This window comes from Aphelocoma coerulescens, chromosome 1 (genome assembly GCF_041296385.1).
Source record: "Aphelocoma coerulescens isolate FSJ_1873_10779 chromosome 1, UR_Acoe_1.0, whole genome shotgun sequence".
In the NCBI taxonomy this organism is placed as follows: Eukaryota; Metazoa; Chordata; class Aves; order Passeriformes; family Corvidae; genus Aphelocoma; species Aphelocoma coerulescens.
Window position 1 is genome coordinate 65486957 of NC_091013.1, and position 27505 is coordinate 65514461.

The window sequence follows — 27505 nt, forward strand, 5'->3', positions numbered from 1 at the left end:
TGCTGTTATCCTTATGTTTATACTTTTGCTGATTTAAAGATACAATAGTGGTATTATTTTAAGTAGCAAATTTTCTGTGCACTATCTGCTAGCCACAGACTGTGTCAATGCTAATGAAGCAGATTGGGTTTGCTGTAAATTAAGCAAATAAAACTTTACTTAGGCAAGCTGTGAGAACTGAGAATGCAAAAGAGAGGAGACAAACGAAGAAGCAAGTAGATCAAAATTGTAAGTATTTCTTAATACTAAAGAATGAGACAGACTTGTGGAATGTACACTGATTGGCACTGTTATCTGCAGATGCTAACAAGCCTTGAACATTTATCAGTGACATTTGATGCAGATTTCAACATTTAACTTTTACTGGTTCTTCTCAGAAAGCTTTGTATTTTTACAAAACAAGGCTAGAAAACATCTTCACCTGCACTTTTTCTCAGTGGTCAGCTTTTTCAGCTGATCATCTTCCTTATGAAGCGAAGGGGGAGAAACACAAGTACAGTAAAAATTTTTACAACTTTTCATAAATAAATTTGTTTTCTAGGGAAAAAAAATCACCAGTTCTTGCATCTTCCCAAGCTGCCTTTCTACAAAAAGCAATGAAAGTTTATTGAGATCTGTGGTTTTTGAATGCCAGTGCCAATGAACAATCTCATCATCTTTCCAATCTCCCTGTTTCCAGTTGCTTCTAGGGATATTCTGTCGTTTTAGCACAATCAGTGATGCTGACTTGTAGCAATGGTTAAAGGTGAAATGTTTGCTGATTTTATTATCTGTCAGCTGCCTTTTAGAAAAATGATGCAGAGTTGCTTGGTCTGTCCTCTGAAAGTACAGGCCTTAGGAGCATGTCACTGAAAAGAAGGCTTCTTTTGCTTGCTTTTTTCCAAACATTCAGCTACTGTCCATGTAAGCTGAAATAGTTTGGATTGTATTTGTTTTTTTCAAAATCCCAAGCATGTAAATTGCTATTGCAACGTATTATGTAACAATTAATTCTGTGTGGATTTCCTCTCTGGTCCTGGAACACAAGATTTGTTAATGGCCTTTACTTACCCATATCTTAACTATTCTTCATGAAGAAAGTTTTAAACTCCGTATCTAGAGCAGTTAGATCCTTATAGTCAGTACTAGCAGATGCTAGAGTAGAGAATTGTGTAGTCATGGGAAACCTGCAAACTGGAATTTGCTCAAATAAATGTGGTGGAAAATAGAAGATTGAGAACTTTGGTGTTTAAGAGTGTTGCATCATGTTATTTGGACAAAGATTGAAGTCTATAGGATGCTTCTATAAGTAATGATGAGAAGCCTGTTTTTGTCTGTCATTGATACTAAAACCAGAAGATAATTTAAGGAAAAAAAATTCTAACATTTCTTTTCCTATATAGATGACAGAAATGTTGTGTGCTGAGTCTGCTATGAATTGGTGCAGTACAAAGCTTAACATAAAGTTTTCAAAACTCTTTATTGGTTAGTAGCCAATGTGCATGTGAAAAGAGGAAGCTTTTCTTAAGTTTAAAAGATGATGGGAGACAGAAAGATCTTTTGAAAGATGATTTTAAGAAAGAAGCACTTGGAAGTAGCACTTCATGACCATGAAATTCATAAGCCTTTGGCAATTTAAAACAATTTAAGGTACTGTTTTAATTTAGCTTTTAGTACTGATGTCAGGTGTTCCTATTTAATAATCATAGGCTCTGTAATACCTGTTACATAGATCTTTTGTATTTTTCCATTTCATATGTTTTTTAAGTTATAGTGGGCTTGATTATGGGAAAGAGTAGTTCATAGCCTCATTAGCCTTGTTATGATATAAGCAGCAGATTTTGAACACACCATCAATGGAAAAACAATTTGTGCTGTGTTTGTAACTGACATCACCTTAGCTCAACCACAGATGTGATTCCATCTGGCAATTTCTGTGCTGCTAATGAATAACAACACTCAAGTCTTGCAGTATTCTTTGATCAGAAGCATGTAGGAACTTACAAATACTGTTGGACTAATCCTACAAATGGGAACTCTGAAATAGGTGAGGTGACAAATCCACAAATCACAGTAAGTCCATGTGGGAGCCACAGCAGTGTTAGTATCTTGAGTCTCCATCTAGTTTTCCTTGTTCACTGGACCACACTCTGTGGAGCCAACATAGATGTAATGATTTTCCTTGTAACAAAAAATCTTGTAACAAAAGATGGGTGGGAAACCATCTGCTTTGAAACCAAAAGTAGGTGTTTTTAATAATAAAAGTATACTGGATATGAATAACTGATACTTTTTGCCTAGAAAGTGTTTACTTGGTAAATAATTTCATGCTGATCAAATGTTACAAATATGACTTGAAGTTAAAAGAGTGGAAAGTTACTTTTTTTGTTATAAGTAGGCTGTAGCTTTGAGTCCTTTTACATGAAAGTGTGTGTGTGTTTGTACACTTATATTGCCTTTGAAGACATTAGATGTTAGTAATGTTAGAATTTTTTATATCTTAGAACAACATTTAATCTGTAATCTCATGTTGTTGCCTTCTGAATACCTAAACAATTTCAAAGCAGTTTCCTGTGTCTTGTCTGCCTATGGGTTAGAACTTAAACCAGTGTTGCATAAGTGGTATTTGAAGTAATTTCTCACAAGAAGAGAGGGATGTGTGTTTTGCCCTGTGTAACTGTCTTTCTTCAGATGAGGGTGTGCCAGTGGTCCCCAGCTGTTGTTGGGATTAAAAACCACAGATGTGAGATTGCCAGAAAACAATACTGGATGTTTTCAGTTTAGCTCTGGAGACTGTAACAGAGGGAAGCCATCTTTGTCATCTATCTGAAATGTCTTTAATATTAATATTTAATAAAAGGTATTTCTGTCTACAGTATTATTTAGGGCAGACATATGTAAATTATAAAGTGAAGTTCAGAAACATACTTCTTTCTTTTCATGTGTCTTAGTAAATGCATGATGTAAAGTAGCACAGTATTTGAGAGAGTGCATTAGAATCCAGTTGATTGTTTCTTTGCTGTTTCTTTTTATTCTTTTACAAAGTATTTTTTCCCCTCCCTTCTTTCTGTCTTACTTGCAAAATGAAGGCATAAATTGGATCACGGATTATAAAGTCAGAAGTTGGTTCACTCTGAGTTAGTATATGCTATCTGGGAGTCAGGAGGCTAAATTAAAAATGCAGTTATAAAACGGCATATATTTGGAAGCTTTGTTCTCTTAAACCCGAACCTTCTGTTGACTGACGTTAGATGATCCAGAAGCAGATGCTGCAGCAGCTATTTGTTGATTTAGTTGCTATGGTGACATGATACATTCATGTACAGCAGGAAGCTCACTGTACGTTGGCTAATTTGATAGGAAGGAAGGCTTGAGGTAGGTATTGCTGACTATATTGTTAATTGATCCTACCTTTCACATCCTGCCTCCACATGCTTGGTGGATGCACAGCTATAGAGGAAGGTAAAGGGAGATCCTCCTGCGTGGCGTTCAGGTTAAGGTGCCCTGTTAATGGGGGAGGGGGGGCAGTGTTCAACACATCACCGAAGATTGCCTCAGTATTAAGTGAATGGAACAGATTGGAGCTGCCGGAGTGGTGACTGTTGAATCTTCCTTCATCCTTTGTCACTGTGGTAGCACCAGTTGAATGAGAGAAATAAAAGGATGCGAGCAACAGTAAGTCAAAGCGCTAAGGCTTTTGAAATGGGTTATGAGATAAAGCATGTCACTAATTAACATCTTGATTGGAGCTATTAGTGGAGAAAAATGTAATTGTTCTGAGTACGTGCCCTAATGACAGAGCATAAATGTGTCTCTGCCTGGAAGTTGTGTGGTATTATATTTGCCCTTTTCTAGAAATACACCCTTTTATAATCTTGTTGCAGACAGACTGTTAAAGATACAGTGTACATCTTACAAAGAGCTTGGCTGTACCACCTTCTTAACAGGTTCAGTGTTTTAAAATTTTCTGAAGTCAGAATGGCCAAGATATTAGCTACGATGTTTTCCTAAATTTGAAAAATACTCAAAAATTAATCTACCTTTGTCCTTTTGGGTAAAAATCTTCTCACGAGTACTGCTGAGCTAATTTCAGTTGCAGTATTTTTCGACAAACCACTGCTGTCTTTTTTTTTTTTTCATGTTGATGTGTATTAGTAGTGCATTTAGAAATACGATTTTGGTGAAGTCTTTCCATTATTTGCGATTGTTGACAATCTTTTGCTACTGACTCAGCACCTATAGCCATATAATGCTAAATATAGATGTTTTAAGACTAAGAATAAACAAAACCAAAAAAAAACCCCAAGCCTGAAACTCTTCTCTTTCCTAGTAAAACATCTCAGAAAATAGTATTGTTTCTGCTAGTGTAGAAATGGTTTGTGATTTGATTGTCTTCAAATTACAGTTTTAAAGATCCAAGCAAATATTTTGGAACACTTTACCCTCTTGCATTTTAGGAAGTTTGTTTGTAGGAAAAAAAACCCAAAACTCCCCATAACCCCAAAAAACACACACATCCCCCCAAACCATTCCAGAATGAGGGGAAAACAGAACTCTGCTTCTAGTAATATTGTTTTGCTCCAACTTGTAATCTTCCTTGTTGTACAGGAACAGTCTCTTACTATATAGTTGCATTTAAGTGTACTTTTACCACAGTTATAATGTAACATACTTTTATTTCTTCATGTTAAATATTTAATATTAGCAATGACTAAAATTAATGTAGCATGTTCTAGCTTCCTTCCCCCCTACACTTTCTCCTTCACATCTTACTTCCCCACATTTTTTGGTGTTTTAATATGTATGCCAGGCTAGGAATCAGCTTTGTTGCTAAAGGATTGCTTTTTTGTTTGTTTGTTATATGTTTAGTGGTAGATCTATTAGCATTCTGGTTATATATGTATTCATAGGCTTTTAACTTGGTTGGAAAATTTGTCCCAGATTTCACTCATTCTGGAAAAATTTGTAAATTTACAAAGCATAACTATCTTCTTTTAGAGGAAGAAACCAAGTAACCCATTCAGTTCCTTTCCCCTTCAGAGTGAGCTGATGGGTAGCTGGGGAGAGAAGAGGATTCAAAATGCCCATTTGCACTGAAATTCAGTCTGGTTCGTTTGGTTTTCTTGCCTTTATGGCTGTAGACAGTGCTAACCTATGGAGAGAACAGAGTGCCAGTTCTCATGTGGGCTTATCCCACAACTTCACACATGACACAAATGTTTAATGTAGTTTGGTTTCTTAGCCTCAGTCCAGATTTAAAAACTTAACCTTTTTCTTTTCCCCTTCAGGAGACTGATAGTCCTAGGTACTGAAGGATGGCTTTGAGAGCCAAGATATTTTGGAGACAGAACAAGCTTGATGATTTATTTTTCTTTATTGCAAATACAAAAATCTTTCTCCCATATCCGAGTAACTCTAAAATTATAGTTTCAGTCTTTCAGCTAACACTTAGCTGTTTTGGAATAAACCTGTAAATATTAGGAAAGTTAAAATTTTTATATTTATATACTGTTTTATATTTAGTAGCTAATAACTTCTACAGACAGAGAAGCTTTTGGGTATGAAAACATTTATTTGGACAACACAGTTTGTTACGTGCTAGAAAAGATTTTAAAATGTGGCTGTGAATACCAAACTTGTAAACAAAGTTTTGTTGTATCTGACTTGATTCTCTTGATGTTTGTGCTGGCTTAGAAGAATCAGAAAGTATTTCAGTCATTCCTGTCCTGTTAGAAATACAGATATTATTTGGCTGTAAAATGTGTAATACTTAAGATCATCATGATGTGGTAAGGGTAAGTTAAACTCTCTTCCATAAACCTTGTTCAAATCTTATCTGCAAAAAATTCCCCAAATTAGGAAGATCCTCATAACTTTATAGAGCAGTGTGAAGGAGAAGGTAAACAAATGTCTTAATTCTGGATTTGTTTTCTTTTGTGTCTGTGTGAAAGAATATCTAGTATACTTCTAAACACAGTCATTTGTTGTTTGGGTGTTGGGTTGTTTTGTTGTGGGGTTTGTTTTTTTTTTTTGTTTTGGTGCTTTGGGCTTTTTTTACTTTGAACTGAATTTAAATTTTTAGAACCTAAACAATAAATTAAAAGTATTAGTAATGTTTTGAATATGTAGGGTTTTTATCAAATAAAATCTCTTTTGCCTCTTTGGTCCACTGCATGTATGTAATTGATAGAAATGGCAAAATAATTTTGAGGTACTAGTTTTTGACTGGCTGTATTGTGTGTGTTTATCTGGGGAGGAAGCTTTGCTCTTTAGCCTTCTAAATCTTATTTGAGACCTCCTTTTGCACATGTATAATGGTGAGCAAAAGAAAAATATGTCAAACTTGCTGGGAGATCTTTTGGAGTTAGCTTTTAGGGCTCTTTGTTTTATTTTATTATTTACTTAGCAGATGGGGTATTTTTTTCCCTCCATGGGGACAGAAATAGTTTCGACTTCTAATTGTATTTACAGTTTCTGCTATGGAAAGATGTTGCCTTAAAACAGTGAAGATGTTAATTCTTAGGGATTAGTCCCAATCTGTTTTTGTTTTCCTTCTCTGCAAGTCTTTCACTTCATCTAGGGTCCTTTTCAGTATGAACCCAATTTTGATATTAGTATTTCACAATTATGTCCATAGGTATATGTTTCCATCTTTCTTGCTAACGACCTGACAGAGATCAGTTATTAATTGTGCAAGGCTATTTATAGTTTGTCACTTTTTTTTCCACTGAAAGTACCAGGGAAGCTTTTTTCCTTCATGTTGCAATGTAAATACACATTCGTGATGGTGCCACAAGTCTAATGCTGCCTTTCTTTTCTGTCAGGTAGCTGAAATTATTTTGAAACCTGTCAATCTCCTGGTACATCACTACTTCTGTTAGGAGGATGGACGTTCAAGTAGAGAAGCTTGTAGAAGTGCGTATCTTACAGAATGAAGGGTTGGTTTTAATTGTTATTTCAGTGGAGTTAATGGGATTTTTGGCCTTAATGAGTGTGCAAACAAACATATCCAAAACAAGATTAGCTAACTCTGTGTTTTAAATTCCATTCTGCCCTCACTGTGCTCCAGTGAAGAAATAGGTTAACTGGCACAAGCAAAATCTTAGGTTGCTTATGAAAGTATTCTGTATACCTAAAGACAAAGATTAGTAAGATACAAATCAGCTATATCCTGTATTGTTGCTGTTTTGCTTTTGAAAGACACTGCCCTGACCATATTGGCAGAGTGAAATACCTCTAAGGATCTTATTTTGCCTTCTGCAGCCTCTGCTTCTTGCTGATAAAAATTACTTCTAGACCTTTATGGAGATAAGTGTTAACATTTGGCCTTAAGTTTTTCCTTTCTTTGGAGCAGCCTGCTGCGTCAATGTGGCTGCAGCTCTGCCTTGCACAGCTCTCCCTTCCACCTTTTGTTGCTTGCATTCTTAGTCTTACAGGGTTTTTTTATGACTCCAGCCATTTTTATCTAATTCACTTTTTTCGTGTTAGAAATAAGCTGAAGACTTGAAAAAAACATTAAACTCCATTCCTGGTTCAGTCTGCAGAAACATCCTCTATTCTCTCTTGCAGATAGTGGAGAGTTTTACTGAATAAAAACAGGTAACATTGAGCATTCTCCTCTTTGAACATTTGTACTTCCATTGATTCTTTATATGCAAGGTAAAAATGCTTTCCATCCTACTCACACTGATGTAGTTATAAATCCTAGATGAGATCTTATGATATAATAATTAAAAAATAATTGTATCTGTTAATGGTAGTATGTCCAAGTCAGTGTTGCATATCTCTGTAAGATGTGATTATGCTACTTGAGTTGCAATAAAATTATATTTAATTTTCAATTCTTTAGGGAGAGAAATATTACAGAATAGTTTTGTATAAGAATTGTATTCTAAAAAATGTATTTGCCACATCTGACCAGCTCAAATTGTGATTTAAGGTGAAGAATAGATTTTCAAAACCACTCAAGAGTGTGTCCCTTATTTAGTCCTTCAAGAAGGCAAAATATTGTAGTGCTTCCTCAGGATACTGTCAGTAATTGTTTATATATTAGTAATTTAAATGTGCTCCAAGTGTTAGTGGAAGCTGAGGCTAAGTGTCATGAAACGAGTCAGTTTTAGTAAAACTTTTTGCAAACTGCCTGGTAAGAGTGATCTTAGGAACAGTTTTCAGTTCTGTATGGACCTATGTTATGTTCAGGACTACTACAGTATATTCATTATTGCAGGTGACTGTTCCAGCACCTGGGAATGTTCCTGAGTACTGCTCACTTTGTTAATATAGATACGGCCTTAGGTATCACTGATGTGGTCAAGGCAATGTCGCAGTTCTTGCAGGAGTGATCAGAAATATTAAGACCCTTCAGTTTGCAGACTGGGTACAAGGAGATGGGAATTGCCAAGACTTAAAAAATATTGAAGGAAGTGGATGAAATTTATTCAGAACTGTTTTTCAGCAAATCCCATAGCAGAGAAGCTAGGCAACATGTAATAAGTCGGAGATGGTTTTAAAATATCTAAAAAGAAAATTTCAGGAACTTACTGCCATAGGAGGTTGTGGAGGCAGTTCAAATTGTAAGTGAACTCAAAGAGTTTAGGCAAATTTATGGACAATAAGAGAGGTGGACTGCAGAAAGTGGCCTGGCTCACATACTCTCCTTAAGCAGCATCTCAATTGATACATTAGAGTCAAAGTGCTTGACTAGATGGACTGCTGACCCAGATCATCAGGACATTTCCTATGTTCTTACTTGGCTTCAGCTACTGCCTGAGTTCAAACAGCTGTTTCAGGAAATACATACTGAGCTTTCTAATATATGGCATTATTAGTTTTGTTAGGAGGCTTTTTGTTAGGAGGCCTTTGCCAATCTGGGCAATTAAATTAAACTACTACAAAGCTTAGTATGTTGCTCATTTGGTTTGGATTTATTTTCTAAAATAGCCTATATAGAATAAATTAAGTACCATTGAAAAGTGTGAATTTTTGCTTTTGAACCTGGCAGTCTTTGACAACTGATGTTTCAGGTATTTCAAACTTCAGCCATTCAGTGGCCACTTTGTTTTATTTATGCAAGAGCTGCTTTTAGCATAAGTTTGTGTCTGCACTCTTGTATTGTCAACTTGTATGCTAATCTCTGGAAAGAGATTTTGTGTTGTTTTTCATCAAGAACTATATGGAGGTCATGTGAATCATCATTAAACAACTGTTTAAAGGAAACAATTTATAGTCACAGTGGAAATGACATAGAACTAGTTGACCTAATACTCCTATTTCTTAATGGCAATGCCTTAACATGTTTTGAGACAAAAATACAGAGTCAAAATTCCATTAGCATTCAGAGATTACACTTCTAAATTTTATTAGGTTCCATTATAGTTGGTTGTGCTTTAAAAGTGTTTGTATGATTCTAGAACTTGTACCAAGGTTTCAGTATCCTAAATTTACATCATTTTGTTAAGATTGTGAAGTCCTCAATTAGTGTTTTGTTGACTTAGTAAGAGAAATAGCCCTTGAAAAGTGCCCATGTTAAAGGTGCCTCCCACTCAAGACTGACACATCACAAATGAGGGTTTTTTTCAGTATCATACTTACCTTGGAGCAGGCAAAGGAAATCTGGATAGAATGCATGTCAGCCTTTGGGTAGCAGTACTTTAGGTGCTGTGAGTAAAGCAACAGAAGTTGTCACAAAAAGATTGAGGCACAGGAAGAGAGGCTGAACCATCAGATTTTTCCAAAGCTTTTCTCTTAGTTCAAGCCAATTTGAAGCTTTGCCCAGAAGAAGAAGGAGGTCAAGATCTAGAATATTCAGTGTGAAAGACTCAGAGACTCAGGCCCTGGTTTTCAGAAGTACTAATGTCAAGGTGCATGAAGTAACATGTTGGGTGATGGGGTGTGCAAGACTGCACAAAGGCACCTCGAATAAGATGAAAGAGCTATAAATACTGAGCAACCCGCAGATGTATTTTTCGGGGTTTTTTTTACCTAAAACATGATGCTGTGTAAAATCCATGTTACATTTTCCTTTAGAGAAATTTTTTTGCATCCTTGATTATGTGCTGCAGACTTTCATTAGCTAAGGGGGAATTCCTGTGAGAGACTGTCACTCTTTTGTACTGTCTCTTCTGACCAGAAAGGTACTGATGTCTCTCTGTACATAGCTTTAATTTTTCTTATTTCAAATCATATCTACTGAGGTGCAAAGTGTCAGAAATGCGCTTCTCAAAACTGTGAACACGCCATGGGATTCAACTGTGATAAGGTTGGTCCAGAAACCACTGTTGGTCATAACACTGCCCCAACACAAAGACTGTTGAAGCCAGCAGTTCTTGAAACTTCTGAAATTTCTTTAGCCCTGATTCAGAATCCCTTTTGGCACACTTGGCAACATACACAGCCTACCTTGTAATAGCTGTAAAATACAAATGTGAATGCATAACATAAAAGCAAGGCTGAAAGTGGGAGTCAGTGAAGTACAGTCAGGCATCAGGTTGGCTAATTGTCCATTGTCAAAAGACACTCTTACTTCCCATTTCTGGGAACTGAGATCTAATTAAACTGCATTAAGTTGGTGAGTCTCCCCACCCTTTGGATCGGCAGTCAGATGTCATCAGAGATGTGGAAATCTGATGGCATCCTGAGTGTCAGAATGGTGCTGGACTCCATCAATTGGCCTGTTGCTGCTGCTGAACAGTTCCCGTCTCACTGTGTTGCACCATGACTGCCATGCTGAGCCTTTACTTTCTCAGAGCAGTTGTGAAGTGAGCAACAAAGGTGCTTACGCCGGGAGAAGCTGCTGTAACACAAAACCAGGAGGCACAGGGCCCACATGCTGCAGCTGGGCCGGTGCATGTATTCCCATGCTCAAATCCTCTCTGCCAGCTGGAGCCTCAGGTTTGGGTGGCCTGCAGCAAGAGGTCTGGGGTAGGAAAGCCAGCAGGTTCCCAAGACAACATCATTACCTGGATTACCAACCTCAGGCACTCACACAGAATAAATAGGAACAACTGGGAATACCAGTCAACCTACATTCCCTGTTACTTTAAAAGCAGGAATCAAGCGCCAGCCATCACCCAAAAGCTTTTCTGCTTTTCACAGTTTGTGTGATGGAGACCAAGAATATTGAGCTGAAAATGGTACAGATTGCCATGTCAGCTGTAGCCAGAATGGCTCCTCCCAGGAGTTTGGGCATCTAAATCAGCTGAAAGAGATGGGCAAATGTAGCTATCCAGCCCACACATAACAGATGGAGAGACATTCTCATGTTACCATGAAGCTTTTAGGTACTTTTATTCCAGTCTAAATTTCAAGCTAAAACTTTCAATTGTAACAGAGGAAAGAGTACATCAATGAAATATGTCTTCAAAAAGTTATGCCTGCTTGGGGAGTCTGGAAAAGAAATCGAAAGAACTCATCTATTCTTATTTCTCTCCTTCATCACATTCTGAAGGTGATGATAACCAGTTGTTAAAATGCGACCTTCAAACACTTCAAAATAAACTCTGGCAATACAATATTTTCTGAAGACCTTTAAGTCTTCTTTGAAGATCATTAATAAAATAATCTTGTTTAGATAATATTATGAATGCTAACTCTTAGTGAATTTTACTTTGAGCCACACCTCAGAAGATCTGGAAAATTTATTAGCTTGATAAAATGCAAACAGTGATACAGTTCATTGTTTTTTCTCAAACAGCCTAAAGCTTCTAGAAAAAACACATGAAACAAGATAGTATTTTTAAAGTGCTTGCTCAAATCTGAGCCAGTCAGTGTTGAATCACACAGCCCGAGCTTGAAAATGTGAATGCCTGTCGTATCTCATCAATATGTTAGTGTAGAACTTGCTGTCTTTTCATTAATTTGTGAAACTGCTCCACCAGAAAGGGAGGAATTCATATGATTTCTGCCATTTCCTTATCCTTTCCTTTCTCTCTGGTATTCCTAGAATGAGTAACAATCAAGTTTCCTGTTCTGGGGCTTTTGGTTGGTTGGTTGTGTTTTTGTAAACATGAAAGATTTTATTTTCTTTTAGCAATTTAACAAAGTAAGTTTTTGGCCATAATGCTGAAAAGTTGTGTTTATAAAGACTTCTTGCCCTCTGATTTGTAGAGGGAGGAGGACATAGGCTCTATGTAGATGTGTGCAAGCAAGACTGAAAAAAGTTGTGTTCAGAAAGGAAATTATAAAATACACATGCTCTTCTGCTTTTTTGGGTTTTTTTTCTCCTTTGTTCTTAATTTTAGCCAGGTTTTTCATGTTTACAAACTTTTTTTCCTCACAGAAGGGCAGGTTTCTAATAAGAACACAGAAATCTAAAATGGTAACAGGCTTCTGCTTTGGTACAGACTTTGTCTGTTTATTTTGGCTGATGTGTGCTTTGCTATCATTTCTGCCTCGCTTGGGTTTACAGAATTAGGATAACCACCTTTCCACAAATAAAATTATATATATTGTTTCGCGCTGGGCATCTGGTGCACTTACTTTGTCATGACTTCTAATAATTTTTTATCATTAATGAATGTACAAATATGCTTGGGTCATGTAAAGAGGGACATGACACAATATTTCCCTTATGTTGAAAACTGTTTGTCAAGTGGTTGATGTCAAACACTGGGAATTCTAGGCTTCCTTCTGAAAGTTTACGTAATGGTTTGATTAATGTTGAAGTTAATGCAATTTGTTGAAATAATTTAAGCTGTACAAATAGCTTTTTAATTATACCAAGCAGTTGAGAAAATAAAATTTGTACAGGTACTGTTTTACTTAGTTGTTATTCTCTCCTTAATTCTTTGAAAAATGTTTGTTTAAAAATATCTGTGCTTGTTCTTGCTCATATCTCTTTCTCTGTGGGATGAAGACAGCAAAAAGTGTGAAGTGAAAAATAATGTATTTACTAACCAGAAAAAAAAATTGGTTTTTCCCAGTAAAACTTTTTTTTTTTTTTTGCACATACCAGACTTCTGTAACATATTCCTGTGTAATGGTTGTAAACACTTTTTTATTTTTAAGGTTATTCTTGTGCAAGTTAATCCAGGCGAAGCATTTACAATAAGAAGAGAAGATGGACAGTTTCAGTGCATAACAGGTAAAGTTGATACATTTATTTTAATATTTTCTGAGTCTGAATCAGGATTAACAAAAGGCAATTTGTGATGAAAGTAAAAGAATGACAGAACTTATTTTAAATACAAGAGCTGTTTAAAGACCTAAAAGATTATGTGCTAAGGATCATTGGGATTTAGATTTCACTAGCATAAACAAGTACTTTTTCTTACATTATATTGGATGAAATTAGATTTCTTGGGGAGGAGAAGGGGGGGAACATTTTCAGATTGTAAAGCAAACACAGAAAGGCTGTTGTAGCAACTTTTGACTAACCTCATTTATTTCACAGACCTCAGATTAAAAGCTACAACTGTTAATATGGCTTGAGTTTAGTTTTTTTTATTATTTTCTGTCATGGACATTGTTTCCCTGTCGGTTATCCCACCTGGTTTCTCATTATCTCTTGGGGACAAATTGCATTATTTCTGAGTTCTAGCAAGGGCAGCTTCAAAATACAAATACTTCATCTAAGCGTAGCATCCCCTTACACAATGGTCAGTTTAAATGTTGTTTTCCATTCCGAATGACCATAGCTACCAGTTAAGCATATCTAGAAGATACTGCAAGAAATGAGCAATTAACTGTTGCTGCTGCTTAGAATACCATTTTACTGTGCTGTAAGAGAGTATCCACAGATTCAGCTACGGGGTCACATTTTTGCTTGTCATCATCTGGGCCAGTTAATCCTACTTTCTTTTTTTTTCCTGGATGTTGGCCCAGCTCCAACAGATACTGTTCTGGGAATTTGAAGCAAGTATTTTCCAGCTCCTTTCCCTCTTCTCTCCAGTCTGAGAAGAGCTGAAAGATGTGGTTTCCAGTGTCATGGGCAGGTCCTTTGTCTGCAAAACAACTGATTCAAAGGAGGCCTTAGATGGTAATTAAGTTCCTATCGACAGTTCTTAAAGTTTACATGTCTGTTAGCACCGTATTTCAAAACTTTATGCTGATTGCATGGTGTTCTTGCATCCTTTGAGCCACAAATGGATCAGTGTTGCAGCTCACCATCCTATACAACTTATTTGAAACATGATATGTAATAATTACTTGACAGTACCTGAGGGGAACGTAATGATTTTTGTCTTGCAATTCAGGAACAGATAAGATATATTTTTCTTCTGTTGCACAAAATACTGAGGGAAGAGGCATGCGTTGCATGTTTGGTTCTAATTTTTGATTTACCAAATGGTCTTACTGGTGGAGAATGAATTGGCACTTTCCTTGCATGACTGTCTTGAGAGCAGGAAGTGTTTAATGAACTGCAAAAATATTAAGATCATATCTTTATAGATATGGTTCTAACCTTTCATGGTACAGCTTTTATCCTTGCCTGGTCCTGCTTGCTTTTGGAGTAGGCAGCTCGCTACTGTGATTTGATTCAGCTGTGGATTTCTTCATCCTTTAAATATGAAAGTGAGCATGAGCAAGTTACTAGACAATTGTTTCTGGGATTCACTAAGTGTAAGCTGAGGTACAGTCTTTACAACTTCCCTGAAAAATGGCACTGGCAATCTGGAAACTACAACCCAAATCAGTTCCATAGCTTTTGCAAACCTCCTGTCATATAGACATTCCTCTTATCCTTCCCCCTTCCTGGAGATGAAATTGTGGATTACAGTTGGTAGTAAAATAGAGGGCATAAAGATTTTTTCATATCTGTGCATTCACTAATCTTAGTACAGAACCTGAGTTGCACACGGTCTTTTGAATGTTGCTTTTCTGGTCTGTTCTTGCCTCTTCTGAGACATTTCTGTGCTTTTGAGTGCTGTGCCAATGGATCTGCCTAAAAGAAGAAATGCCCTTAGTAATTGATGCTGTTCCTTTTTCATGGTATGTATTGCAACTCACGAGGAGTGTCTACTGTTTGGTTTTCTGTGTAGAGATTTGTATAAAATGAACAATTTGGGGTGGTGTAAACTGCAGAGAGTAATTTGGCATTGGTCCTTTTTGTTCTGCCACAACTTCTCAAACATAGTTTGCCCTTGACTTGTCTACAAAATGACCAGTCTGCAAAATGGGTTACAGCTGCAGGAGTCTGTTGCATTGTCTTGAAAGTAAGAAAGCAAGCAAGCTCACATCAGTTCCTTGTTTTTTTCTTCACTGTATGCACTCAGTTGTTAGGTAAAATCATAGTTAAAGATGCGGAAATTTATAATGAGAATGGTTTGAATAAATGTACAGAGATGTTTATTTTTAGAAAGGCATGAAGAAGGACAAGATGGCTGAAATTTAGTGGAAATGCAATCAGTGGGAAGTTAATTTAGTCATTATAATGTTTCTTAATAATTTTTTTTTCAATCTTAGTTTCTCCTGTAAATATTTACCCATTTTTATACTCTTTTCTGACTTAAAAGTCTCTGCAAAGAACATACATGCAGTTTTTTCAGTGATATAAGATATAAAAAATTGAAATTATGTAAATATAGTACTAAAATGAAAGAGTGGAAGCTGAGAAGTAGCAAACTGCTTATGGATCCCAGATAGCAGTGCAGATAGCCAGATACATTAGTTTGAATGATTTGGTAAGTCACGCTTCCTTGGAAAATTCTAAATCTCTCTTGTGCTTTATTGCTGGTCAATTCACCTTGAGATTGTGCTGTTTGCCGAAGTCAATGTGGATTGTTAATAAATCTAACCATAATGTTAACTGTGTTTTCTTGCATCAAATATTTGCCTGTTGGAAACATTGAGATGCTCTGTCAATCTCCATACTGCTCTTGTCATCTGTTCTGTTTTTAAAGAGAACTCTCCTTACTTTGGCAACGCTGTACATAGGGTAAGATTTGTCAACCTGAAAATGATGAGAGTTAGTGTGTCTCCAGGAGAAAGGAGAGGTGTGAATAAAGCGACTGTTTAGAGCTGTCCTTGAGTCAATGAAGTAGTGAAAACTTAAAGTACTCATTAATGGAGAAGCACACGATGCATTTTCTGTGAATTACGCTTCTGAAGAAAATGCTGCTTTTACATGCAGTTCTTTGTACTGACTTACCATGTGTTTGCTCTCACTGGTGATCTGTAAAGCTTTGACTGGTTTTGAACTTCATTAAGTGAGAAGCAGCTTTTTAATGTGGGCCTCTTCCATGGCAGTTAATATTGAGGCTGGTTTGAGGTCTCCTAAGGATGGCAAAAGAGCAGTGTTGGTTAAGGGACCCTTTATTCTTGGTGAATTCCATTCCTTTATTTTGGTGGCCTTTTAATGAATTAAAATAACATGTATTTCATTCTTTATTTCTGTAGAATAGGAAGCATGGTTACTTTACATTTCTGTAGTTAGTAGTCTTGGATCATAGTTGGATTTCTGTTGTCTGTATTTTGACTTAAATACAGCTTTGAATGAGCACTTCTGTGTGCCAATGGCCGTATTTTTTGGATACTGTAAAATATTTTCTTTGCCTACCTAGTGATTGTCTGATAGTGACAAGTCGTGCTCCCCCTTGACACAGCTTCAATTTAAACCATTTGTCAATCTCTAACTTTACAAAAACACCGTGCTTTTCTTGCTAGATAGATAGGAACTATCTGTCTGTGTATCCATGTGTTAGACCAAAATGTTTATTTTCAAAAGAGGTCTTTTAAATCTATGAAATTTTTTGCATATACTAGAAATACACAGATTTCTGTGCAAACTTTCCTTAAGCCAAAATTTTCTTCTGTTAATACAAAATAATCAGCTACATTACAGTGATTCAGAGAACCAGGTTTGAAATGTATGAATGGGTTCTCTTTGTAGAAGTGAATTACTGCAGATCACTCATTCATGAATTCTTCCTATTGCAGAATAAATGAATGAAGATGACTCATCTTGAGGACATTTTGTAACAGTCCCAAGTTACAGCTAAAGGCTATTAAATGTTACTTGACACAATAAGAGAGACCATGTTCTATATGTCTCTGCAAAGGAAAATTGCCATTTTCATAATAGAATAAGAAGACTTATGTAAATTAGAATGAGTCATAAATGCTTCATGCTTTGAAATTAAATCATGTATCAGTATTAAGGTTAGGCTCTGGGATAAAAGTTAAGCAAGCTTAACCTAATTTTTTCTCTTTGAAATAAGAAATAAAATACTTCTGAAAAGTGTTTTTCAAGGAAGTGGAAGAGGAAAAGAAGAGACTACAGTGGTGAAACACAAACTTTAGTTCATTCTAAGATCAGCTTGAGCTTTGCAAAACCAAACCTGCCCATTTGCCAGAATATTTTGTGAATAAAACTGTTACAGAATTGCAGAATGGTTTGGGGTGGGGAGGGACCTTCAAAGGTCATCTCTTTCCTACCCCTCTGCCATGGGCAGGGACACCTACCACTAGATCAGGTTGCTCAGAGCCCCATCCAGCCTGGCCTGGAACACTTCCAGGGATGGGGCATCCACAGCTTCTTTGAACAACCTGTGACAGTGCCTCACCACCCTCATGTAAATTTATTTCTGATATCCAATCTAAACCTACTCTGTTTCAATTTAAAATGTTGCCTTTTGGCCTGTAACAGTAGGCCCTGGTAAAAAGTCTTTCTCCATCTATTTTATAAACCCCTTTATATAATCAGAGGCTGCACTAAGGTATCCCAAACACTTTCTCTTCTTTAGACTGAACAACCCCAACTCCCTCAACCTGTCTTCATAGGAGAAATGCTCCATTTCTGACTGGTTTTTTGGCCCTCCTCTGGACCTTCTTCATGTCCATGTGTGTTTTTGGCTGAGGGACCCAGGACTCCAGGTGGGAGGCAGAATCACCTCCCTCACCCTGCTGGACATGCTGCTTTTGATGCAGCCCAAGATACAGTTGGCTGTCTGGGCTGCAAGTACACCTTGCCAGCTTGTATCTAGTTTTTCATCCACCACTATTCCCAAGTTTTCTGCAGGGCAGCTTTTAATCTGTTTTCTAGTCTTTTCTGCTGTCAGGCTTTGCATGGTTTTGATTGTTTACAGATACTGTAACTGAGCATCTCAAAATCTGAAAGTAACTGCTATTTAAGTACATTTGAAGCAAAAAAAAACCCCTAGAGTTATCTTGTTCAAATATCATCTTGTGCTTTGGTGTTGAGTATTATTTTAAAACAATTTATTAATGTTGGAATGGGTTAAAGACCCATCAGAAATTCTGTACAAGTTGCCACAGACCTTGAGAAGGGACATTGTTAGTTGCTAATGGTCATTGGGAGTTACTTCTCTTGCAAGACCACCATAGCTTATAATCAAATCCTAAACCATTGTGTTAAGTGGAGGAAGTGTGTGCTGTCATTCTGTGGTGCTTTTAGAATGTTCAAGGATACCTGTCAATGCAGTAGTGATTGCATTTATAGACTTAAAGGGTGGCATCACCTCTAGAAATACCATATTTTGTTTGTTAAATTACTTGGTATCCACATTAGCACTGGGCAAAGTTTAGGAATAAAAGAGTGTTTATTTAAATACACAGCTCTCTAGTAATAGAACAAAGTAGCAAAGGCAATAAAACACTATTAACAAGAGTTCTCTCCTAGAGCATATCTAGTCTTCTAGGTAGCTTAGTAGCCTGAGTAATGGAGCCTTTACAAGTAAACCCAGATGTGTATTACAAAGGTCTAGTGCTTTGGTTTTCCTGCTTCCGTTAAGAACAGCTTACTGAAGCCAGCCAGAGAAGCTCCTCTGGGTGATCTTTTTCTTTCTGTAGCCTGAGAAGAAACTAATTCTTCATCCTTGTTTCGATTTTCCTGTTTCTCATTTCTAAATACTGAAATGCTGCATGACAACAGGTGTAAGTTTATTCGCTTTCCTTTTCATCTTCAGTGATTCTTCACAGTATCCTTCTGAAAACACAGAAGTAAAGTTTTATATATCTTCAGTGATTCTTCACAGTATCCTTCTGAAAACACAGAAGTAAAGTTTTATATATCAGTTCATTAAAAAAAAATTCTAAAAACCCCTCAAAACAACCCCACCCTAAATGGCAAATGTTTTCAGTTGTCATCTCCATTCCTTCTGTATAGAAGACTAAACATACTATGTGAGTCTGAAACTGGATATAGATACTTAGATTAACATCCTTTTCTACATATTAGTTTTAGGATCTCCTTAGGAAGTATTTAGAGGGCCTTCATAAAAGGCACTGAGGGAAGCTAAGACAAATCAACTGAAAGTATGGGGTCAGAGCAAGCTACAATGATTTGCAGCTAACTAACTCTTGGTTAAGGATGTCCAGGTAGAGGGTCAGAGCTGAGTCTATAGGAGTAGCTTAACTCTTAAGCACCTCTGTTTGGGAATGACCTTCAATATACACAATTTTTTTTTTTAATTAAAGGTTTTTTTGTTTCTAGGTATCTTCACTCAAACTAAAAATAATATTAGTATTGGCCAGCTATGTGGGAGTATGACTGCAGAGGAGACAAAATTCCATTTTGTATTGAAACAAGATGATGAGGGAAAGTGGTCACAAAGCGTGGTTGTAGCAGCTTGATTTGGAGGTGTTTCATTCCAAAATAATTTTTAGTAGGAGCTGCTCTTTTTATAGCTTAGATTGATAAACAGGTTGCATGAATGCCCTTGCAAGTATTGTTGAAGACTTAATCCTTCTACCTTTTACCGGTAGGTTATCCTAAAAATTGGATTGAGGTATGGCAAGTACCCTTCCAGTAAGGTAAAGAAATAATGATGGATTTAAGCCCTCACTGTAGTGCATGTAGAATGCTCATGTGTTGGCTTTGACACATAGCACAAGTCCAGTTTGTAAGTCAAGTATTATTGGCAGGTAAAACTTGCCTGTAAGCCCTGCTGCTGCAGCTCTTCTAGGACAACTGCTGAATTAAAGCTGGATTCAGACACGTCTCCTTGATTCTGTAGTTCCTTTTGCAGTAGGGCAGAGGCAGTCTTCACTCTTGTCATGACCCTCTTTCAAATTTCTTGTGCTAACTCAATAAAAATTGCAAAGTAGTGCAAAACAAGGTCATTTTGCTGACAAGAATAAAACATAGCAATCCAGAATTCTGTTCTTTAGATTGGCCTCTCTCTGCTCTGAGAGTAACCATGAAAATTAACCTCCTATCAGAGCTCCCTCTGCCTTCTCTGGGAGCTGTCTGACCTTGTCCTCCATTAATTCTGATGACTGACCAGGTCTTTGTGGTCCCAGTCTCATCAAGCCATTAAAGAAGCAGTCACAGATGACACAAGAAGCTGTTATTGGAAAAACTTACTTTATCATGCTGCTTTTCTGCCAGAGCAGCTTGTATTACTGTTGTGCCTACTTTCTTAGTGTTACAAATACTAGACTTCTAAAACATTCTATTCCCAGAACAAATTGAATTTGGTAAAAGTTTGATTAAAAAGCAAGCTAGACTTGTTTTATTCTCTTCTGCAGTAGTAAATTAAAGAAAAAAAAAAGGGAATGCATTAATTCATATCTCTCATGATGTTGATTGTAGTCTGTCTTAGGAAAAATGTCATTTTCTTCCATTGATTTCTGTTTAATATGTGTTAAATAGAGTCAATATCTTTATATGGACAAAACATTTTTTGTAACATTTTTTGCCTTGGTTATTTTCTCATTTTTCTAATAGATACTTTTTAAACTCTTGTTCTATCTTATTTCATGCATTCTGAGATGTGAGTTCATATGGTGCTATATTCTCTGTAAGGTGTTCAGTCAGGTTCTCCTTTTCCTGTTCGATTTTCCTGTATATTCAGATCAGTTAATCTTCCCTTGTACCTTCTTTAATCTTCTCCTTTAGTCCCTCTTTTCACCACATTGCAATCTCCACACTGCAAACTGAGCCTGACTGTAGGAAGGTTCTGGAGACATTTGTTTGAAATATCAGTGCTTCAGCTGCATACTGAAGACATCTAATTTTAGGTGTCTAAATATGTGTTTCTATATGTGGCCTTGGATTTAAGCTCCCATTGAAACTAGTGGAGATTTAGTCACTAGCTATAGTACACTCAGTGCTTTTCAGCTGACATCAGTTTGCACTCAGTAGCTCTCCAGGCTCCACTGTCTGTACCAACTAGGTCTCCACTTGCTATAATGGGAGTTTAAAGTCCTAACTTGCATGCAGACATACAAATTTAGATACCTGAATGAGATGGCTCCATTTTGGAGCTAAAGCCTGACTATTATAAGCTGAAATAAATAAGGCTACATCCTGAAAGTGCCTCATTTAGGTGTGCTGACTCAGAGTTGTACCCTCAGTGAATGTCTTTGTCCTCAAGCACCTGAACTCTTTGAGCTCATCCATGTCCATGAGCATCTAACATCACATTTACAAGGATGGTACTGGTTCTTGGAGGTACATGTTAGGAATTAAGTTACAGTCCTAAACTGCAGCTAGAGAATGCCCCTAAAACTTGGTTTCCATTACTCTAGTCAGACATGTCTAGCCCCCAAAACTGTGAAGTATTAACTCAAGCTACTGAGATTCAGGTGCTATTACTGCCTGAGTCTGAAATCAGTTGGATGAGCCTTGTATGAAGCATGCTAAGCTTGACAGGTTTGTGTCTGGCAATATTACAATATTCCCATGGCATTGCAATCACTTAATCTGATCTCTTCTCTGACTATGCTGTTGGTGGGAAAGAAATAGCCCTATATTACCTGCTTTATGGGGGGAAGAGAAGGGAAAATATTTGGTAGGATCTCTTCTTGGTTTCTAGTGTAAGAAGAAAGTTTGTCTAATGTAACCAGTAAGCAGTTTGAATTAAATAAAAAAATTAGAGCTGTGGGCATTTTACTTAGTATTTTGACTTAATGTACAAACATTTTGCATAACTTAAACTGCTAGCATTTTCTTTATCTTAATTGGATGCAATCTGATTAACTGAAATAATAAAGATTCATGAAGATTGCTAACATTAAAGAGTGGAAGAAGTTCCTTAATTTCATTATCTGATTATTTAAAAACAAATGGTGCTTTTATTTTGTAGAAACTCAAACTGTGTTTTTAAATGGACTTTGTACTGGGTTTCATGAGAATGGAAAGGGTAGAACTTTGTGCTTAAAGGACTTTTTCTGGATCCTCTTTCACAATTATGTACAGGACGAATACAGGCTGGTGTGTCATCTGTTGGAAAATGCTGCATGTTGTTAGATGAGACCTCAGGAGAGTTCCTTACAGTTCTACCCTGTGCAATTCAAGTTGTATTGCTGCATTCTTGATGTATAGTTGTAGCTGTCAAACTATTCAGACATCTATCACAGAATTACTGTTAATAAGAAATAGCTTTGAATTAATTTTGGTTTACTCTTGTCCTATTTGTACTTCAAAAAGTAGTCATGGCTGCCTTATCTTGTGCCACTGCCACTGTCAGGCCCATGGTAGTTGTGAAGGATTGTACACACTGGGAAGGAAAACAGTCTTCATGGTTGTGGAGCAGCTCTCATGGCCATTGTTTTTCCAGAATTCCTCAAAACAGAGCCAGTTCATCATGCATGCCCAGGCTGTCACAACCATGCCAGCAAGCTTACAGGGCCTGATACTGCTCTGCCTCTGTGCCTTCTCTGATGCCAAATGTTGTTGAGTACCCAGGAGGTTAGTCTCCCTTTCCTTCATTTTCATCTGTGCAAGGCTAATGTGCTGTCTGTTCTTGCAAGAATGTAATATCTAACTAAATGCTGCAACTTTGAATCCAGGAATTTTTAATTCTGTGCTTAGTTTTGCTTTTTTTTGTAGTAGTAGTAATAGATGAATCAGCAGCACATGGCTTGATAGATGTGGCTGTGCATGTGTTATTAATAGTAAATTAATAGCTGTCTTTTTTTGACTGTCTGTGAAATGACTGAGGTTTTATTAGCTTGCATGACTTACATGATCATGTCACTCTTCAACTTTATTTAAAATCATGGTAATATAACTTCCCCTTCTTCGTTTTGCAGACATGCAGCAATCTATTTTACATCTAAAGCAGTTTATTATCCAAATGAGGGAAAGGAAGAAGAGACAGAAGATAACAAGATCATTACATATAGGCTAGCTGTGCACAAAAATAAACAGCTCCTGTGTAATGTGAGTTAAAGACCAGTTACAAGCATGTAAGTTCAGCCACTTAAAGCCATTAAGAAACAGTGTAATCATAAGGAGTTTCAAAGTTGGAAGGGCCAAATTCACTGGAAGTGGATACAGCTATCCACACTGCTGTTCTTGTTTCCTTATGCCAAAGAGAAGCTCTTTCTCACACTGCAAAGGGCTTTCCAGTTGTCTGAGAAAACTCAGTTGTCTAGAGCAGGTGCTCTAGGACACCATCCAAAGAGCCTCAGATTTTTTCAAGTGACTGTATAGCATCTAGCAATTTGTAGATGGGTCTCAGGTGAATGGTACTGGAGCTACTAGAGAAGCTGATGACACCTTCCTTTCCTTTTGATTAATCAGCTATTCTGTGAGGGTGTGGTTTATCTCCTTTGCTTGTTCTTGATTTGTTTTTCCAGTGACCCATTCCTCAAAAGTTTCAGTTATCCTTTTGCTTTGATGCTTTATATATGGACCATTTTCATAAATACTGTGTATAATGTGTTTCCCTTGGATGATCTTCACAGTTCAAAGATTGAATGGATGTGCCTTTCAAAGCAGCTGAAGAAGGAGCTCCAGTAAGGACTATAAATGCCAAACCAGTAGTATATATTATTGCTCATTAATAATTCTTGAAAGGAGTTAATATGAAATTGTGGTTTCAATAAAATGTGAATAAATTACTATGAGAAGGAGATGGGTATTCCTCATGATGACCTCTTCCTAATGAAGTCTGGCAACAGTCCTAGGAAAATCTTACGAAATATGGGGAGATCATTTAACATAGATGGACTGTGCTAAACAAAGACCACAACAGGACTGTAGGCTGAGACAAAGCTCCAAAGCAGGGAAAGCTCTACTCGTAAAACATAGCTTTAGCAAGCTGGTTCCCAAAACAAACCAAAGAACCAAAGCTAAGACAATCAAATTCCTGGGAAGAGGCAGGCAAAGAAGCATTAGGTCCAGGAGCTGTAAGTTGATGATACTGCAGCCTTCTCTTCTAAGAAAGAAGAATGAGTCAGAATGAAAGTTGAAGATGACAGATAGAAGGAGAAAAATATGTCTACAGAGAGTGGTCAGCCTTTCTCTTCTCTGTTTTTCCAACAAGTTGTCTTTAAGGTAGTCTCTTGAAAGATAGCATTTAAGTGAAGTGCTACTATGTTGCATCCTCAGCTGCTTTAGACTTGAGAAGTTTGTATTTTGAAAGGCACCACTCAGTGGACAGAGTTAACTCTTTTGGTTTATGCAGCCAAGAGGCATCTCAGTAAAGCTCTTAAGCAGCAGCTAGGTTTGGAAAATTATATGAAACATACTTAAGTTTGCATTTATTCTTTTTGTTATGCTTTCCATATACTTTGTATTTTGCTTCTTGTTTTGTGATCAGGTAAAGATTTTGGATCGGATTCTGTTAGATGTACCAAAAAAAAAAAGGTACATTGACTCTTACCGTGATTTAAAATCCAGTTAAATCTGAAATCTTATCTGACCTTTTACTCTTATTTTTCAAATGATAGCACATACAAATAAAGCTATCTTCCAGGCAGATCTTTGGGGTGCCTAAAGCCCAAAGTGAGTTTGGGAATTTGAGAAGCTACACTGTGTTTTTTCTGAAAGATAATTTTTTTGTGAATTGGGGTAAAAAGCAGACTGACTATCTCCCTTTAGAGTGTGACACTGCTGGCAGCGCGGTTTGGGGAGCATCTGGTGACTATGCAATGCATTAATGAGTGAAAATATTTAGTACATTCCAAGGGCAGTCTAAACAACTGGAACCAGTTAAAGTTCTTCCAACATGAATGAGTTTTAAAAGTCACCTGCTAAGAGAGCTGAAAAATAAGAGTGAATATCAATAAATATTGATCAGAAGTGCAGAGGACTGGCGAGTGTGAGTCTAACTTCCATTCATTTCCTTGATTTGTACTACAAATGGATAAAAGAGGACTGTCAAGCATGAAGTTTTTGAGATTGATTATTGATGGTTTGATCACTTTTTCACTTCTGGCCCATGTGTGTTAGAACAGTGCATTTCTACACAGGTTGTAAATCTGACATGATATCTATGTAGCGTTTTCAATAAAACATTTGTAAAAGCTATAGTTTTATGCTTACTACACCCTTCTAATGCTTATGCAAAGGAAAATTGCATGAACAGGAGGAAAATTTACCTTGGAAATACCCAATCTTTTCTTTTAATTGCAGCTATATACACATCAAAGTTTCCTTGCATCACTTTCCAGCAAAGATATGACACATAGTAGATTATTAATATGCCCACACAGCTTTTTCTGTTCAACCTCTGTCAGGTCTTTCAAATGCCATACAGAGCACCAATTTCTCCACAATAGCTTTCCAATTGTACATTCTGTTTATAGAATTTCAGTGTGTAGTCATTTTTTTTAGTTACTGTGCCTTGTTCTCTCAACTGAAAAACAGATGTATTATTTTTGAAGGGAAAGAATCTAGTCTTATGTTGGTGACAGTAGTTTAACAGAAGGGGAGTGCATTTGGAGTTCTTTTCAGAAGCACGTAAATGTATGTTGCTGCATCATCTGCTTGTAAGGTGCTACTGTGCTGCTGGGTCTGGGCAAGTAGTACAGTAGACATTTCTGTGCAGCTTCAGAGAGCTGGAAAGAAAGTCTGAAGTGCCTGGGAACATTGCACAGAGAAAAAGAGGTTTAATGTTGGGTAAGGTTACATCTATTTAGGATATAGTTTTGGTGCATATGAAGGCCAGTGGGAAGCAGATAGGAGTAGAAAATGCAGGTGTAAAGAATTGCAGGTGTGCAGTGGAGTCTTGAGGCCAGATACCTGCATGTTGCTTGTCTCCTTGAAAGCATAGCACAGAACATTTTTGATCACTGTTTCCAAAGAACTTCAGCAGAGTCAATATAACCTTTTTTTTTTTTTTAATGTTCTAAATTGGGCATGAAATAGGAAAGGATTGAATGCTAAAGCATGATGGCACAGCTAGCTTAGGATGTAAATATATTCCTCCTTAATCACTCAGTAATCAATGCACTCGAGTATCTTTCAGCTAATGAGACATGCTAGAAATACTTGGTATTTCAGCAAAGCTGATCATCCAGACAACTCTAATGGCACAGGAAATCCATATTCCAGAAGTGGTGAAAGATCGACAGGAACATGCAGTAGTTGTCTAAAGCAGTGTTGTTTGAATGGTACTACTGAACTGGGTGAAATGCATTTATATACAATGCAAGGTTGTGCATAAGATTAATAAATTGTAGATGGGGATCTCCTCACTTGAAACTTGATGAGGAGGAGGAAGAAGCAGGCAAGCTATTTGACTCACAAGATAGTATTTATCTCCAGTATAATGTTATCTGTAAAGCTTACTGTGATCATAAAATGCATCAGGACAGTTGTTGTTAGTATAGCTTGGGATGTTTAGTAGCATTTTATAGGATTCTGCTGAGATTTCAACTGTAATTTGATAACCCATGTTTACAAAAAATGAAATTAGGCTGATTCCAGGTGTTGTGAAAAGGAACTGTTAGGATATTCAGGAGAAAATATAAAAACAAAGTAGAAGAGCTTGATTTGCTTGGCTGAAAATGACTTTTGGTAGAAGAAAACAGGGAGGGATATGTTGATCCATCCATAATGTATGGTAAAGAATTCCACCGTATGCATGTGTCTTTTTTCCTTTCTTCTGGTTTGGAATGACAACTGTTACATGTCTGAGCCAAGTTAATTGTTTCATCCCCGGCCTCTTGTTTGGCACAGGTAAGTAGATTCCTTACATAGTTCTTTCTGGCTCCAGGTTCATTTTGGATGCCAAAGCAGTGGGTGTGTTACTTTCTAAAATGTATTTGGTTACAAAGCAAATTGAGTTTGAAGAGAACACTGCAGTGGTATAGTCTTATCTTTGTTTCTGGTCCCAGCTTACTGCTTTCCCAGATAATTCCTTTCTGATAATACATGTTTAACATTGCTGAAAGCTTTTTATCAAGAGAAGCCTTTGTCATAGATGCTCTTAGTATTTGAGCTTACATACTTCCCCTGTGTGGTAACTTGCTTGAGATTTGTAAAAAATAATTCCTCGTTGAAGTGATCTGTAAAGAGTTTGTTGTGGAGAATCAAGGAGTCTTAGTCACATAAAACACCAAAAAGACCAAAGTTTAAACTTCAAATTCCAAAACAAGTTTAAAACGTACAGATTTAAAAGTCTTTATTAGTTATTAGTTAGATTGCAGATCCTGAAAACCACTCTCGTATAACTTTCAGCAAAGAAATGTGAGGTTTGCAGTGCAAATTGGCTGATAGTGTTAAGTGATTTGTGTGATAGCAGAAACATTTCACTGCAGAAGAGGCTGCAGATATTTGTAGCAAACATGGCACCTTTCTGTGTTGTTAAGTCTGACTGATCATATCAGTGGGGTTTTTTTGTGTATCCTGATTTGGGGTTAATTAATTTGGGATCAAACATCTGCAAAGCTT

The 27505-nt window shown here is 36.9% G+C and overlaps 1 protein-coding gene across 5 annotated transcripts in view; it reads left to right on the top strand.

Annotated features, from left to right (window-relative positions):
* The window catches only part of FNDC3A (fibronectin type III domain containing 3A), a 109248-nt gene that overhangs the window by 24860 nt on the left and 56883 nt on the right, over positions 1 to 27505 (top strand). For 3 of the 5 annotated variants that reach the window (XM_069010792.1, XM_069010782.1, XM_069010802.1), the window contains exon 3: positions 12985 to 13060. In XM_069010792.1, the coding sequence (XP_068866893.1) occupies positions 12985 to 13060 (76 nt within the window). Of the gene's footprint in view, positions 1 to 6803; positions 6895 to 12984; positions 13061 to 22455; positions 22571 to 27505 lie in introns of those variants that run through there. The other 2 variants (XM_069010811.1, XM_069010830.1) reach the window with 2 other exon arrangements.